General features: G+C 53.3%; 1 protein-coding gene across 3 annotated transcripts in view; it reads right to left on the bottom strand.

Annotated features, from left to right (window-relative positions):
- Window positions 1-513: 513 nt before the first annotated feature.
- The window catches only part of THOC5 (THO complex subunit 5), a 29,489-nt gene continuing 13,188 nt past the window's right edge, over window positions 514-16,814 (bottom strand). For all 3 annotated transcript variants that reach the window (XM_054006561.1, XM_054006563.1, XM_054006562.1), the window contains 11 exons: window positions 16,316-16,356; window positions 13,630-13,729; window positions 11,319-11,427; window positions 9,329-9,430; window positions 8,729-8,825; window positions 8,101-8,215; window positions 7,112-7,215; window positions 6,852-6,939; window positions 6,028-6,143; window positions 2,408-2,598; window positions 514-774 (listed from right to left, as the gene is read on the bottom strand). In XM_054006561.1, the coding sequence (XP_053862536.1) occupies window positions 711-774; window positions 2,408-2,598; window positions 6,028-6,143; window positions 6,852-6,939; window positions 7,112-7,215; window positions 8,101-8,215; window positions 8,729-8,825; window positions 9,329-9,430; window positions 11,319-11,427; window positions 13,630-13,729; window positions 16,316-16,356 (1,127 nt within the window). In that variant the 3' untranslated portion in view covers window positions 514-710. The remainder of the gene's footprint in view (window positions 775-2,407; window positions 2,599-6,027; window positions 6,144-6,851; window positions 6,940-7,111; window positions 7,216-8,100; window positions 8,216-8,728; window positions 8,826-9,328; window positions 9,431-11,318; window positions 11,428-13,629; window positions 13,730-16,315; window positions 16,357-16,814) is intronic.

Here is a 16,814-nt window from a genome sequence, read left to right as displayed (position 1 = left end):
CAGCTGTGGGCTAACATACACCCATTCCACCTGCCATTGCCAGGGGCTCACGGCAAACAAGGGAAGTGGCTCTGGAGTCAAAGGAGCCGAAGCTCCTCCCACAGGAGCTGGGATAGGATTTCCATCCCTGATCAAAAGAGCTTCTTCAAGGCATGGAAGTGGTGGTGCAGGGGTGATTGAAGTCCTTTCTTGGGCCCAGCAGAAGGGCAGGACAGAGGGGCAAGCGGCTGAAAAGGCCCGCATGGGCACAGAGAACGAGAAGGGAATGACAGTCCAATGACATCTCCTCCATCATGTCTGTGTCCCTAGCGCAGAAGCCTGGGAGCTGCCACTCTTTATGGGCTATTCGCTGAGCCACGCCCCTGGGACATCCCCCCGGGACCCTTTAGAGAAGCTGTGAGCATAGCTCCCTAATAGGCATCGCTAGCAATGATCCAGCCGCTGCCCTCAGCCGGGCCGTGGCCAGACACACCCACCAAGGTGCAGCTGGCATTCACACACTGACCAGACACGGACTTTTCTTCATCTACAATTTAATACTTTCAAACACCCCTAGGAAGCAACGCTGGAATGGGAGCTCTGCCTGGAGGGGCAGGGGAGGTTGCTGGGGGATGTGGTTGACCCCCAACCAGCTGAGAACAACGGTTGCATGGAGATTCAGGTGCTGCGGGAGTTCAGTGGTTGGAGGCAAGACAATCCTGGTGATGGGGTCAGCGGTGACTGAAGAACCCCTGAGGATGGTTGTACTTAAATGGCTTCATCCGGTTGGGCCCCCTGCAAGAGGAGATGAAAGAGTGGGAGGTGAGGCTGCAGTATGCACTTGACCAGGGGTTCCAACCTTTTTCTTTCTGAGGCCCCCCAACATGCTATAAAAACTCCACAGCGCACCTGTGCCACAACTGGTTTTCTGCATCTAAAAGCCAGGGCTGGCGTTAAGGGTTAGCAAGCAGGGCAATTGTCTGGGGCCCCATGCTACACGGGTCCCCGCGAAGCTAAGTTACTCAGGCTTTGGCTTCAGACCCGAGTCGTGGGGCTAAGGGCCCTGGGCTTCAGCCCCATGCAGTGGGACTTCGGCTGTCTGCCCTGGGCCCCAGCGAGTCTAACGCTAGCCCTGCTGGGCGGACCCCCTGAAACCTGCTCACCACCCCCTAGAGGGCCCTGGACCCCTGGTTGAGAACCCCTGCACAAGACCTTTCAATGAGGGGGATCTCTCAAGTATGGGTGCAGAGGAAACAAACCAGGAGCCTATGGGCTGAGCCTCATTCAGAGTGTCTCCTGCAGGGAGCTTCACAGTCTCATTCCAAGAGCCATTTGCCCCGTGTAAAACTGCCAGGACAATTAGGCTCAAAAGCAGTAAGTAGCTACTCAAGTTGGCCAGGGATCTGCAGGGCGGGCTCATGGTGCAGTGGGAGAGAGACTGGGAGGATGCTCAGACTGGAACGGCCGCACTGTTTGGGGGAAGCTTGCCCAGCAACTGTTCTTTGGCTGAGTACAGACTGGGGTGATTGGTGAGCATTAGTCCAGTGCTCGCAGAAAGGGATGAAATGGTGAGAGGCACGTGCCAGAGCAGGAGAACCTGCTTGTTAGAATGAGGTGTGTGTGGTGGGTTCAGCTTGAGACCCCCGACCCGGGGGATGCTCCTGAGAGCCCATTTCTGGGGGGTGGGGGAGGAGCTTCTACCTAGGGGCAGGACAGACCATGGGGATGCACCATTTAAAGGTCAGTCACTCATGGTTAAGGGCCAGGCCAGCAGGTGTGGATGAGCCCAGGACAGACTTCTATGCCACGCCATGGCAAAGAGCCAGGGGCAGCTACTAGAGAAACAAGAGCCTTGGCTCACAGGGGACCACACCTGGCTCCGCCCAGGATCTGGACAGCTCGGGTGCAGGAGTCAATCAAGGGCCTGCTTGGGGCAGATCAGTCGAGGGGGTGGCGGGGAGGAGTACAATCAGCCCCAGAGATCAAGGCCTGGAAAACAGGGAGTAAATGGCATTGGCTGATCTCGGAGCAGCCCAGGCTCGTTCCTGTGTGGAAGTGTTCTACAGGCCAGCCGCAGCAGAGAGAAGCCGGGGGCAGGAGGAACCGCCTGCTCATGGGGGTGGGGGAGAGAGATCTCTGCAGGCAGCAAACGAGATGCTCCGAGTGATGCTCAGCTGGTTTCGAGTGTAAAGTGGGAGGGAGTGATCTGCAGAGCTGCATGCTCCAGGGAACAGTGCAGCTCTAGAAACTACCTCCTTAGACGGCGTCTGATTCACTTCATATTAACTGTTTACCTCCCTGGCGTGTCCCCCACATGGAGTCTTGCTGATCAGAGAGCTACGTATGGTCCCTGTGTGTGTCGGCATTGGCTCCAGCGCAGGCCTCTGCCTGCTCGCCAAGGCCTCCTGGCAGTGGGCTGCGCCCTCACCTGACAAGACGCAGGCACATCTTCTCCTGGGGGAACTCCTTGGGCCCTTCCACGCTGGTGTCGTGGGACTCTGTTTCCAGGTAGACGTCCAGCACGACGCACAAGCGCTGCAGCTGATTGGTCAGGAGCTGGTAGCCAGGCTTTGGCCCGCACAGCTCCTTGTAGCAGACGTTGACCTCGCTCTCCATTGCCTGCAAGAGCCGGGGGATGGGATCAGTCTCATGGGGAACTCTGGCCAGCTGATCACTCGTTACTTTCCCTTCCTACGCTATGGACAGTCACAGAATCATAGAATCTCAGGGTTGGAAGGGACCTCAGGAGGTCATCTAGTCCAAGCCCCTGCTCAAAGCAGGACCAATTCCCAACTAAATCATCCCAGCCAGGGCTTTGTCAAGCCGGGCCTTAAAAACCTCTAAGGAAGGAGATTCCACCACCTCCCTAGGTAACCCATTCCAGTGCTTCACCACCCTCCTAGTGAAATAGTGTTTCCTAAACCTCCCCCACTGCAACTTGAGACCATTACTCCTTGTTCTGTCATCTGGTACCACTGAGAACAGTCTAGATCCATCCTCTTTGGAACCCCCCTTCAGGTAGTTGAAAGCAGCTATCAAATCCCCCCTTATTTTTCTCTTCTGCAGTCTAAATAATCCCAGTTCCCTCAGGCTCTCCTCATAAGTCATGTGCTCCAGCCCCCTAATCATTTTTTTTTTGCCCTCTGCTGGACTCTTTCCAATTTTTCCACATCCTTCTTGTAGTGTGGGGTCCAAAACTGGACACAGTACTCCAGATGAGGCCTCACCAATGCCGAATAGAGGGGAATGATCATGTCCTTCGATCTGCTGCCAATGCTCCTACTTATACAGCCCAAAATGCCGTTAGCCTTCATGGCAACAAGGGCACACTGTTGACTCATATCCAGCTTCTCATCCACTGTAACCCCTAGGTCCTTTTCTGCAGAACTTCTGCCTAACCACTCGGTCCCTCGTCTGTAGCAGTGCATGGGATTCTTCCGTCCTAAGAGTAGAACTCTGCACTTGTTCTTGTTGAACCTCATCAGATTTCTTTTGGCCCAATCCTCTAATTTGTCTAGGTCCCTCTGTATCCTATCCCTACGCTCCTGTGTATCTACCACTCCTCCCAGTTTAGTGTCATCTGCAAACTTGCTGAGGGTGCAGTCCACACCATCCTCCAGATCATTAATGAAGATACTGAACAAAACCGACCCCAGGACTGGCCCTTGGGGCACTCTGCTTGATACCAGCTGCCAACTAGACATGGAGCCATTGATCGCTACTCGTTGAGCCAGATGATCTAGCCAGCTTTCTATCCACCTTATAGTCCATTCATCCAGCCCATATTTCTTTAAGTTGATGGCAAGAATACAGTGGGAGACCGTATCAAAAGCTTTGCTAAAGTCAAGGAATAACACATCCACTGCTTTCCCCTCATCCACAGACCCAGTTATCTCCTCATAGAAGACAATTAGGTTAGTCAGGCACGACTTGCCCTTGGTGAATCCATGCTGACTGTTCCTGATCACTTTCCTCTCCTCTAAATGCTTCAGAACTGATTCCTTGAGGACCTGCTCCATGATTTTTCCAGGGACTGAGGTGAGGCTGACTGGCCTGTAGTTCCCCGGATCCTCCTCCTTCCCTTTTTTAAAGATGGGCACTACATTAGCCTTTTTCCAGTCATCCAGGACCTCCCCTGCTTGCCATGAGTTTTTAAAGATAATGGCCAATGGCTCTGCAATCACATCCGCCAACTCCTTTAGCACCCTCGGATGCAGCACATCCGGCCCCATGGACCTGTGCTTGTCCAGTTTTTCTAAATAGTCCCAAACCACTTCTTTCTCCACAGAGGGCTGGTCACCTCCTCCCCATTACTGCACTGGGCAGCACAGTAGTCTGGGAGCTGACCTTATGCGTGAAGACAGAGGCAAAAAAAGCATTGAGTACATTAGCTTTTTCCACATCCTCGGTCACTAGGTTGCCTCCCTCATTCAGTAAGGGGCCCACACTTTCCTTGACTTTCTTCTTGTTGCTAATATACCTGAAGAAACCCTTCTTGTTACTCTTAACATCTCTTGCTAGCTGCAACTCCAAGTGTGATTTGGCCTTCCTGATTTCACTCCTACATGCCTGAGCAATATTTTTATATTCCTTCCTGATCATTTGTCCAAGCTTCCACTTCTTGTAAGCTTCTTTTTTGTGTTTAAGATCAGCAAGGATTTCACTGTTAAGCCAAGCTGGTCGCCTGCCATATTTACTATTCTTTCTACACATCGGGATGGTTTGTTCCTGCAATTTCAATAAGGAGTCTTTAGAATACAGCCAGCTCTCCTGGACTCCTTTCCCCTTCATGTTATTCTCTCAGGGGCTCCTGCCCATCAATTCCCTGAGGGAGTCAAAGTCTGCTTTTCTGAAGTCCAGGGTCTGTAGTCTGCTGCTCTCCTTTCTTCCTTGTGTCAGGATCCTGAACTCGACCATCTCATGGTCACTGCCTCCCAGGTTCCCACCCACTTTTGCTTCCTCTACTAATTCTTCCCTGTTTGTGAGCAGCAGGTCAAGAAGAGTTCTGCCCCTAGTTGGTTCCTCCAGCACTTGCACCAGGAAATTGTCCCCTACACTTTCCAAAAACTTCCTGGATTGTCTGTGCACTGCTGTATTGCTCTCCCAGCAGATATCAGGGTGATTAAAGTCCCCATGAGAACCAGGGCCTGTGATCTAGTAACTTCTGTTAGTTGCCAGAAGAAAGCCTCATTCATCTCATCCCCCTGGTCTGGTGGTCTATAGCAGACTCACACCAGGACATCACCCGTGTTGCTCACACTTCTAAACTTAATCTAGAGACTCTCAGGTTTTTCTGCAGTTTCATACTGGAGTTCTGAGCAGTCAATACTGCTCTTACATACAATGCAACTCCCCTACCTTTTCTGCCCTGTCTGTCCTTCCGGAACAGTTTATATCCATCCATGACAGTGCTCCAGTCATGTGAGTTATCCCACCAAGTCTCTGTTATTCCAATCGCATCATAATTCTTGACTGTGCCAGGACTTCCAGTTCTCCCTGCTTTTTTCCTCAGGCTTCTTGCATTTGTGTATAGGCACTTAAGATAACTCGCTGATCGTCCTGCTTTCTCAGTATGAGGCACGAGTCCTCCCCTCTCGCGATCTGCTCGTGCTTCCTCCTGGTATCCCACTTATCTCAGGGCTTTGGTCTCCTTCCCCCAGTGAACCTAATTTAAAGACCTCCTCACTAGGTTAGCCAGCCTGCTTGCGAAGTGTCTCCTCCAGGGACCGCCCCCCCCCATCTGCTGCAGGAACCTTGCTTTATGGTGAAGGGGCTGGCTCGACACCCCTGGAAACCCAAGATCTCTCCATCCTCCCCCATCCTTCCTCAGCAGGTCCGGTACAGTTGCTACCAAGATGCTTCAGCCAGGCTACCTCCCAAAAGGCAAGAGGGGAGTTCAGACTCCACGGCCCATTCACCCCCCCAGCCTCTGCCATGCCTGCTGATTTACTCCTTCCAACAGGCCAGTGACTGGCATCACCCAGCAGTGGCTCTGGCACTTCCAAACCACATTAGATCTGACCCCTCTCCCTCTCCCCTCCAGTTTACCCGAATGTTGTCGTCGTTGCTATTGGTTTTCTCCCCTTTCCAGTTCAGACACAGGTTAAAGATGGGTGGCATGGAAGAGTAGCCTGGATTCAGCACGACAGCTGCCTGGAGTTTGGCTGAGACGTGCAAAGGAAGAGATCTAGGATTACACACGACCCCTGAACCTCCCCACCCCTCAGGGATGCACATGGCCTCGGCACAGCTCTCAAGCCAATGGGCAGTTCCCATTCAGTTCGGCTTGTTTCCAGCACACTGAATCTGCTTTTCGGAATCTAGGTTGATGGCCTGGGAGGACTCTGTCTCCCCCAACCAGCTACTCAGTGACAGAGCCAGAGCATTCCGGAGAACGACATCGGTGCCTGTCAGGGAGGCAATGATGGAAAGAAAGCCAGCATAGCTTCCAGGCATGGTTATGCCTCCCAGCATTCCAGGGAGGACCCAGGGTGCTGGCCGAGCAAGGGAGGAGAGCAGATGGCTGACTGAAGCTGTGCGCTGGCCGAAGTCAAAGTCTAGAAGAGCCCACACCAGTCACTTATTGGGGGAGGAACAACGGCAGATCTCCCCCGGAGCCACTGTCTAGTGAAAGGGCACAGCTGTCCACAACGGTTGAGACCACTGATCTAACTGTCCCAACAGCTTCTGCTGCTGACACCTGCTAGTGACGTCTCAGCCTTTCAAGGACCATCAACATGTGCTAACCCCTCCTCAGGCTTGAGGGGTGCACATCCCACTGGCTGCTTCTGAGTGTAATGTCAGAGGGAACAAGGGAAGCCACACGCGGCACTCCCTGGAGCCTGAGACTAAAGGAAGGTAAACTCACCCACCTGTCCCTCTCTCTACCAGCGCCGTATAATAGAGGTGAGTGTCTTCAGCCAAGCCAGCCTCCACGACATCTTTGGTGTAGGACAGCTCCTGCAGGGGGAGATGCCCGGGAAGGGGGATAAACAAAGCTGTGCGCTCAGATCTGCAGCGTGGGCACCGAGGACAGGAAAGTGCAGGGTTATGGATTTGCTTCTGCCATGGGGAATGGGGAGCTGAAGCCGGTCCCTTGCTCTGGCGCTGCACCTAAGGCATCTGCACCTACCAGGTAATCCTCGTAGGGGAGCGCAGCCCACTTCACCAAGCGCGACACGACCTTGGAAGGGAAGAGATGCTGGCACTCACTGGAGACCGGCACGATGCCATGCTCTGAAAGCAACGACAAAGCCAGCTGAGCAGCGCTGAACCCCATGGGCCGGATCAAACCCCACTGCACTGTCTGGGGCAATCAAGACAGAACCGGGGGGCTGGGAGGGGAGAAGCTCAGGTACAGTCAAATGGAGTCCAGGGGCCTCTTCAGTTGAAGTTGATGTCTCCAGACACTGACTAGAGGGATGTGCGAGAGCATCCGGCAGCTCACCAGCCTGTGCCGTGATCCCTCCAGAGCCCACAGGCTGGGCAGGGTGGGGCAGGTCTGCACATGGACGGGAGAAACTTCGGCAAAGTGCAGGCTGTGAGGGGAGCAACTCAGCTCCCTCCACGTGCCCAACTGATTCCCAGCATGGGGTTAGAGGGCAGAGTGAATGCAGCCCAATCCAGCTGCTGGGAGCAAGTGAGCCGAAGCAAAACCTTCCTCACACACTATCTGCAGAGCCTTCACGGCTGCTGACAGCACCAAAGACAGAAAGACCAGCTGGACTTTCTGAAGCCAGGTGGAACTTGCAGCACTGGCCAGTTAGACCAACCTTCCACTGGGTATACGGGGAGTTTGATCTGGCCACCAGGAGACACCCACGGGGCCATTTGTACAGAGCCACTGTAAGTAGAACTCCAACAAGGGGGGGGGGGGTCAGAGATGATCACTGCAGGGACCAGGGTTTCACTTTCCTGTTCTGAAAGCAGGAGCCGTGTACTGTGTCTGCGGAAAGGACAAGGGAGCATGGCAGTTCTGCCGGCGGAGAGCCATGGAATCCTTTCAAGGAAACGTTACTGTCACCTCTTCTAACAGGATTCAAACGGACAACCCTGCTCTGATGGCCGGTGTTCTATGCTCAGGGGAGGAGGGAGATCACTGGGCGGATGCGGTGTCCTTACCAAGTGAAGCAAACTGCTTGTGGAGAGCCAGGCGGGACTGCAGCCTCGTCCTGAGCAACTTCATAGTCATCTCCATGTGGCTGGCACTCAGCGAGTTATCTGCGGTCACTGTGGGCTGCGGACAGGGAGGACTGTGACCTAGAGCCTGGATTTCCTTCCTCCCCCACTAGCAGGGGCCGACAGTTGGCTGTGTTGGAATTCCTTGAGCATAGTATCCCACAGTGCACAGCACACTGGGAAAATACATTTCCCTCTGGTTACTCTCTGGAACATGCCCATCCCCCTCCATCTAATTAGCCCGAAGGAAACTAACTCCCACTTGAGAAGAGGAGCTAGATTTGGCTCCCACCAAGCCAACAAGGCTGGGCCATGGCCGAGCCAGACTGTGGAAACACCAGCCTGTCCCTGCCGCAATTCAGCCCCTAAAGCTGAGCTCAGGAGTGACTGCCATGTGATCCTGCAGTGGCCACCAAAGCTGGCTGCACCTGGCGTTGAGCCTAAAAGAATGGCACCCGTTGACTTCAGATCCCAAGTGTGAGAAGCAGCCTCTTGCAGAGCAGAGGGGATGACAGCCTGGCAGGGCCTCAGGAAACACCTTCCGTCGCTAGGGCTTGTGCCTCAGACATACCTGAGGCTGATCTTTGGGGAAATGCAGGCCACCCAGCTTCTGCACCCACACGTAGGGGTGCCCCAGGTCTGTCACGTAATCACTCAGGGTCAGGATGCTTAGGAGACAAAAGGAAAATATTGCAATGCCACGCAGGACAGAGGGGGATCTCCCTGATGTGTGAAAGCCAGACCTGGAGTGCCTGAAGCAGCAGACAGACCCATCTCCCCGACACTGACCAACAGTATGACTCCGGCTCCTGATGCAGCCATGCACACCCCAAACGGGCAGGCATCTGAGTCCCGAACTCCAGGTATCGGAGTTCTTTTCCCAGCTAAACAAGGCTTCCATTATAGAGAGCCACCATATCACCCAGCTGTTCTGGAAGCAGCAGCCCAGCCTGAGTGTAGGGTATTGCCATTCAGCCTGGCTGCCCCAGCCGTCCTGGGCTAGAAAGCTTCCCCAGAGCGCACACTGGCAAGAGAAGCCCTTTAGGTTGCACGTCATGATGGGAACGACGCAGGCACTCTGGTCTTCTGCTCTAGGCTGCCCTGCCTGACTGGCCTCCATGGGCGGCGCTGGACATGACAAAGGGTAGGGGCAGATGTACAGCCGACTCACCCGACTTTATCGAACTGGAACTGGTTGGCTGGATTTGGAGTTCTCTTCCCGTGATCCCCAGGATACAGGCAGTTCAGCAGGGAGCCTGGAGACAGCAGATCTCTGGGGGAGAGGGAAGCCTAAAGTCAGCCACACCGTTTCCAAAATGACAGTGCTCTTTGGGATCATTAAGAGCAGGGTGCACTGGCCATGGACGAAGCGCATTTCAAGCAGGGCCCCACAGCCACGGATTTCCCCCCTGGCTGTAGAACTGGGATCCAGAATCTCCTTTTCCTGGACGCGGTCTCCCCTGCCTGGCTGTAGCAATAACTATGAAAACACGACCCGCGTGTAAATCGATGCACTGATGGGCTGAGTTTGCGGGAACCTGGAGGAGCAGCTGAGAGGGGCGAACTACGCCAAGCCATCTGAATGGGTTGACTCTGAAACCTAAAGATGGCCAACCTGTGGCCTGCTGAAAACAAACTGCAGGGCTGGTGTAAAAGAAATTGCTACTAATCTCCCCACAGACAAGAGGGGCAGCTGGCTGAACATACCATGCCACAGAAATCTTGTTTGAAAGGTGTCTGCACTTGCCACAGAATCTGCACCATGCCCCGAGGGGCACAGGACCCCTGCTGCAGAACACAGGGCCGGCTCACTGCAAAGCACACGGGGCCCTGAGGTGGAGAGGCAAGTTGATGAAGGGCAGCTGCAGGCGACAAAGGACTGAGCTGGAAGAGTCTGCAGGCAGCCTGCTATTAACTATGACTCCATTTGCTGCACAGGAACCTCTCCTCCCCGCAGCTGGCAAGGGGGGGCCCTGCCGTGCAGGAACATCCCTCTTCCCTGCCCCTGACCAGCAAGGGTGCACTGCCATGGAGAAAGCTCTCCAAGCCAGGGGGCCTGTCCACTGCCACGTAGAAGCTCACGCTATGAGGTGCACAGACAAGCAGCCCCCACTTCCCATCTCATCCCTGGAGCTCCTTCAGAACTGGGCATTTTCTGCTGAATTAATGTCCAGGGCAGGTTTCTGCAGCTGCAGTTTCAGCCCAGTTCTCACACTAATCAAACTTGGATGGGTTCTCTGGCAGAAGGCATTATCCACGGCTCTTGAGACAAGGTGACCCGCAGAACAAGGAGGTGGAGGGAGAGTGCCAGACAGGCCTGGGGAAGGGAAGGAAACTATTCATCTGCAAGATGGTAATTAAATGCGACAAGCAGATGAGATGCCCCAGCTCCTCCTGACTGGGCGCTAACCTATTAATCTGGGCCCGCTGGCTGAAGCGGGAGACACGCCGCACTCCAAGGGGAGCAGATTTGTTTTCCCAATGATCAAATCCACGTGACCATCTCCCTTTACTCTGATCCCTCAGTCTCACTGCAGGGGATAAATCAGATTAGAGAAGGACTCTGTCTCTGCACCGCGTCCCGCCCCAACCTCCCCCGAACTGCAGCTGAATGAACAGCTGCATCACCCTAGCGGCTGGCCGACAAAGGGCTGCGGGACGGGTCCCCCTTGCTGAAGGGAAGGACGCTACATGAGCAATGCGGCCAACTGCCTCGTTCAGGAGGATTTTCAAGTCTACAGCTCTCCCTGCTGGTAGTCGCCTCATGCAGGGAAGGCTGAGATAAAGCCACCAGGTCCAAGCTCTGCTGGGCTGCTCACTCTGAGGCAGGAGCAGAAATGCAGGCAGCATTCCAACTGAAAGTAGCTTGTAACTTTTCAGCCGGGGAAGGGAGGAGCGAGGCATATCCTGACAATTCTCAGCCCCGCTGCTGCTTTTTAGAGGTCAGGGGGAAGGAGTCCTGCTAAGCCCTCTGCCGTGCTCAACACCAGTCAAGCCTCTGTCACGTGGGCTGCTTGGCAGGAGATATCTGAGGGTCACTTTGAACAGCGAACGCTGAGGACAGCAGCTCCTCTGTGGTGAGATCAATGTCAGACAAATTCCATCCCCAGTGCAGGACTGGGAACAGACTTGGCCGTGACACCTCCGTGGACTCAGCTTACCCAGCGCTGATGGGCGTGGTCATCTCCGTAGCAGTGGTCACCTTGGTTTTCACCGTCATGACATTGAGATTCATCAGGTAGTAGAAGATCAGGTGGAGCACGCTGTCGTCTGTGCGGTGACATTGGCGAGGGGCATGGGAACGAAAAGCCATTTGTGGGGATGATGGAGCAGGGCAGAGAAGAAAGGAAGAAAACAATCAAGAGGAGCACAAACCCCGTAACGCTTTCACTGGCTCATGCGGCTGCTGACTCTGGCCAGATGTAGACACTGACACCAAATGGGGGGAACTATGTACAATTATAAGCTAGAAATCAGGGGAAGGAAATTTGAGATAAGGGAGTCAGTGATCAAGATGAACTGAAAGTGCAGGGGCAGCATACAATATCCCACCCTGGGATCTGGCCAGGCCACTGGGGTTAATACCCCTTCTCTAACGAGATGTGCTGAGGATCTTGAATAACGACTTTGGTTCTAGGTCTCCTCTGAAAGAGAGTTTGATCCCCTAGCCTCAGGCCAGAGCGCTGGGGCAATGCTGGCTCAAAGCAAAGTGCACCCCTTGCTGAACTCCCAGCACCGCTTTCCCAGCCAAGTACTGACCAGCCTGATCCTGCTTGGCTTGTGGGACAGGACAAGATCCCGAGCCTGAGACTGGACAGCTGTAGGCCCTACTGTGATGGGGCAAGGCCAGATGGCTACAGTAAAGTAGCGAGGAACAGATATGTTAGCCCCAGACTAAACAAATCCCTGGTACCATGGTAACCAAATAGCAGTTGCTCCAGGTTAATCAAGACACCTGGGGCCCATTAAGATCCTTCTAGAAGGCAGTGGAGATAGCTAGATTGATTGGGACACCTGAAGCCAATCAAGGACTGGCTGGAACTAGTTAAAAGCATCCCAGTTAGTCAGTGCGGTGTGGGTGTCAGGAGCTATAGGAGGGAGCTGTTGGAGGAATGAAGTAGTACGAATCCATATCAGGTGCAAGGAAGGAGGCCCTGAGGTAATTGTGAAGAAGATATTGAGTGGGGACTGCTGTGGGGAAGTAGCCCAGGGAATTGTACACGCCCTATTTCCCAAAAGTCAGCTTCCATAGCTGCTAATTTTAGGGTCCCTGGGCAGGAGCCCGGAGTAGAGGGTGGGCCCGGGCTCCCCCCCTCCCCTCCCTGATTAATCACGGATACTGGGAGACAACAGAGACTGTACAAGGGAGGGTTGTTTCTCCTTACCTCCCTTGCTGGCTTATGATGAAAATGGCTCAGTGGACTGTGACCCTTGCCTCTATAGAGAGAAGGGCCATGTGGGGGGTCACAGTGAGCCTCTGAGGTTAGCAAAATCCATCAGGAAACACAGGACCCACGGAGTCAAGGACAGAGCTTTGTCACACTACATACTGCTACCCTGGGAATCCTACATATGGGAGAAGAGTGCAACACATGGCCAAGGAAACCCCGTCTCCCTGGCCCCTCATGCCAACAGGACAAGCACTGCCACGTCTGGAAATGGCACAGAGGTGCCATCTGAAATGCCCGCGCCAGCACAGCCACTGTCTGGTGCTAGGACGTACCAACTGCAGGGCGTGGTTCCCCTCAGAGGTGGCCTTGGCAACCTGTGAGACTAACACAGTGCTGCAGAAGCAGAAGCTCCTGAATTCTGGTGTTGCAGGGTGCCAAGCCCCATGCAGAGGAGTTTCTGCTGGAGGAGGCAGAGCCAAGTGCTTCCACGCGAGCCTGGGACCGCAGAGCTGCTGGTGCAGAGGCCAAAGGGCACAGCCAGAGGGCCCTGATTTTTGCACCAACGGCTCTATGTTCTCAGAACCGACAGATAAAACCCTGCTTCCCTGTGCCCGAGAGCAGAGAAGCAAAGAACTGCCTAGAGATTACTGAGGACCAAACACCCCGGCCCATCCAGAGGGCATGAGAATACCATACAATAGGAAGCCAGACAAGTTTCCCTCCCCAGAACAGCTGCGCCAGGGTGCTCTGGCAACTCCACCAGTACCACAGTTCGAGTTCACTTGCCCTTTCGTTTGGGAGGCCAGGGCACTGGTCTCTCCTGTCTTTGTCCCCCACCGCCTACATGGAATGGTTTGGCTCACTCTGGGCCGACCTGCCATGAAGATCATTGTTCAGTCACACAGGGGGGGGACTCTTGTGTGACTCACTCCCAGCTACTCAGAAAGGTGGATCTTTGAAACTCGACTCTGGAGGCCACATTCTGATCTCACAGGCACAGGTGTACATCCAATGGCTCACTGAAGTCAATGGATTTACACTGAGATCAGAACCCGACTCGCGATGTCTAATGCCCTTGTACCTTTGCACTTGAGGTCAATGGTAACAGACAGTGGGTGTCTCTTCAGCATCTCCTTGCGCTTGTCATCCAGCTGCACGCCCAGCGTGGGGCGGCGACGCTTCTGCAGCAGTGGAGAGCAAAATCACAGCGCCTGAAAACATGTCACATTCTTCCCACCCCATGGCAACGTGCTCATGGCAAATGGGGTAAGCTTCTGTCTTTTGCAGGCAAAACAATGCTTAGCACTCACACAGTAACTTAATTATAACTACTCCATGCAGCATCCTGGATGCCAGGTAGGGAATTTACAGATAGGGAAACTGAGGCACAGAGCTGTGATTTGCCAAGTAATCGGGGATCTCAGGAGCTGCTGAGTGCTCTCTCCGATAGCATCGGCCCGTACTGTGTGTGCACCTTCTCCCAAAGCACTAAGAACCTGAACCCTATGCCTGGCATACAGAGCCCAGTCATGCAAACCTCCTAGGAGAAGGTTTTCAAAGGTACTTAGGGCAGTTCGGTGCGCAACTCCCACTGCCTTTGAAAACAGATTGAAAACGGAAAGCGCTCTGAGAACATTAACCCTCACATCCCCTCCTTGGGAGGTGTGACAAAGTGAGAATTTTGGTAATATTTTTTATTATTCCTCTGTATGCCTCAGTTTCCCCCAAGCCTTGCATTGCTATGCACGGAATGTAAAGGATTAAAAAGCGGTTCATGGGGCAGAGCAGGGGACAGGAGGTGTTGGGCCATGTAACTGTGTGTGTGGGGGGGTGTAAATGGGTGTGTCAGGACTGGCTGAAACTGACCCATATCAATGGAGGATCCCGAAAGGCAAAAGGAACCCCAATAGCCAGGACATTCACACCTAGCAACCCACAGCCAAGAGGAAGCAGATCCCCCCGGCAGGGAGAAGCAGAGCAAAGGCCTGGAGCTGGAGAACAAAGGGGAAAGGTGGCAGGGAGCTAAGAGCTTGCCTCTGGAGCCAGAAGGACCCCAGGGACTCGGGAGAAAGGGACAGATGGCAGTGCTGGCCAGGGTGAATTCTACCCCAACCTTTGCCTCTCCACACCAGGGTAGAGAAAAATCAGTGAGGTTTCATTTGAAAAAAGAAAAAAAATTAAGAAATTCGATTTTATTTGAAATCAGATTCTTTTTGATGTTATTCCAAATCACAGTAAGTTTTTCTTGTAAACCGGTTTAAAAGGAATAAAAATGGGGAGGGAGGGAATGAAGTCTACTAGTTTTGAAAGTCTGAAGGACAGCCCAAGTAACGTAGGAAATGGTCTCTCCTTTTTATGAGACTGAGGTGAGTAGGAACTTAAGCTCCAGTCACTTTCCTATCAGCATGTTTGAAAATTTTTCCTCGCTGACCTGAAATAATCAAGTAATTCAGAGACTACAATGAATCCCTATTGAGTTGTAAATGTGAAACATGTTTTGATAAGAGAAGTTTATGTATCCAAAACATTTAAAAGTTGGTTTGTATAATAAAAATAAATCTTATAATGCTGTTCTGTGTGTTTAATTAAATTCCAGTTACCACCCTTATGAAATTTGACACAAATCAGGCGCAAAAAGCGAATTACCTAGTAAATAAGCAATATGTCATTCACCCTTGTACAATTAACAAGAATTTGAAACTATGAAGCTATATAATTACTTAAATAAATTTATATAGTTTCAGTTTATCCCCCAAGATAACAAAAAGATATACCAAATCAAGTGTACAGGTTCTATTTAGTTGTAAATCAACATGTTTTAATGGTTATAATCAACCAATAAAGTTGCACTTTTCTTCATAAAAATCACCGAAGTACAAATGATTAAAATCAATTATATAAATGAGGTTTTCCACTGGGTGATTTAAATCACGATTTACATTGCTGATTTAAATCAGCGCTCCATGCTAACCAAAGGACTTTCCGATTCTGAAGGCCAGGAGACTTGCTTTGGAAAGGCTGCCTGGTGGCACTGCAGATACTCTAGGAGCAGTGTAAGTCCTTGGGGCCCAGGGCACTAAAGGGGTCACTCCCAAGGGACTGGTTACAGGCTGGGCATGGACTAGACCGGGGTGGCCAGCCGGGGCGCCGGAGCCACATGCGGCTCTTCAGAGGTTAATATGCGGCTCCTTGTCTAGACACCGACTCCGGGGCTGGAGTTACAGGCGCCAACTTTCCAGTGTGCCGGGGGGTGCTCACTGCTCAACCCCTGGCCCTGCACCCACTCCACCCCTTTCCACCCCCTCCCAAGCCTGCCATGGCCTCACTCCTCCCCCACCCCCCGAGCCTCCTGCATGCCATGAAACAGCTGATCGGCAGGGCTGTCGGTGGGTGGGAGGTGCTGGGAGCGGGGTGGGGGAGCTGCTGTGACGTGTTACTGTGGCTCTTTGGCAATGTACATTGGTAAATTTTGGCTCCTTCAAAGGCTCAGGTTGGCCACCCCTGGAGTTGACCCTGTGGATCTGTGACAGGAGGCATCGTCGGTCCTATTTTACAGATTGGCACGTTGAGGCCCAGAGGAGAAGTGACTTGCTCAAGATCACACGCTGGATCAGCGGCAGAGCAGGGAAGAGAAGCCCTGGCCCCAACTCAGCCCCCCACTCTAGGCACTATCTAATGCTTCAGTGGCAGAAACAGAGGTGGGCCCACCCACGTGAGGTGAGAGTAGACCCAAGGATTTCAGTATTGGGGCTGTGCTAGTCCCTTACCGTGGTCTGCTCCTCTTCAGCATCAGAATCACTCTCGTCATCTGCACATTCAAACAGAGGGATAAGCAAGAGCCATGCGCAGGGATCCATTTGAGAGACTGTCCAAACATCACAGTGACAAGGAGGTACCCTGGCACCACATGCCCCAGGGACCCACTACCCCAGCACTGCCTGGGGAGACACCGGTGCCCCACAAAGGGGCACTTAGCACAGCTGAGGCCCTCGGCATGTTACATGCCTTTTGGCCCCTTTACAGCCTCTACACTACCGAGATCGCCGTGTGCAACTGGGCAGTGCTGGAGGGACTCTTCCTAACACCCGGCAGCTGGTCTCTCCAGGAGGATGAGTCGGGTGTGAGGGAGGAGCCAAGGCTAGTTAAGCAACCACTGCACAGATATAAGCGATAGAGCTAGTTAAGCCCTGCCCAAGGAACAACTCTGCTCCTCGGATCCTTCCACCACCCCCCGCCCCAGTATCAGCTTTCAGCCCGCAGGCTGGG

This window comes from Malaclemys terrapin, chromosome 16 (assembly GCF_027887155.1).
Source record: "Malaclemys terrapin pileata isolate rMalTer1 chromosome 16, rMalTer1.hap1, whole genome shotgun sequence".
NCBI lineage: Eukaryota > Metazoa > Chordata > Testudines > Emydidae > Malaclemys > Malaclemys terrapin.
Note: the sequence above shows the minus strand (reverse complement) of the source record. Positions and strands in the feature narration are given on the sequence as shown.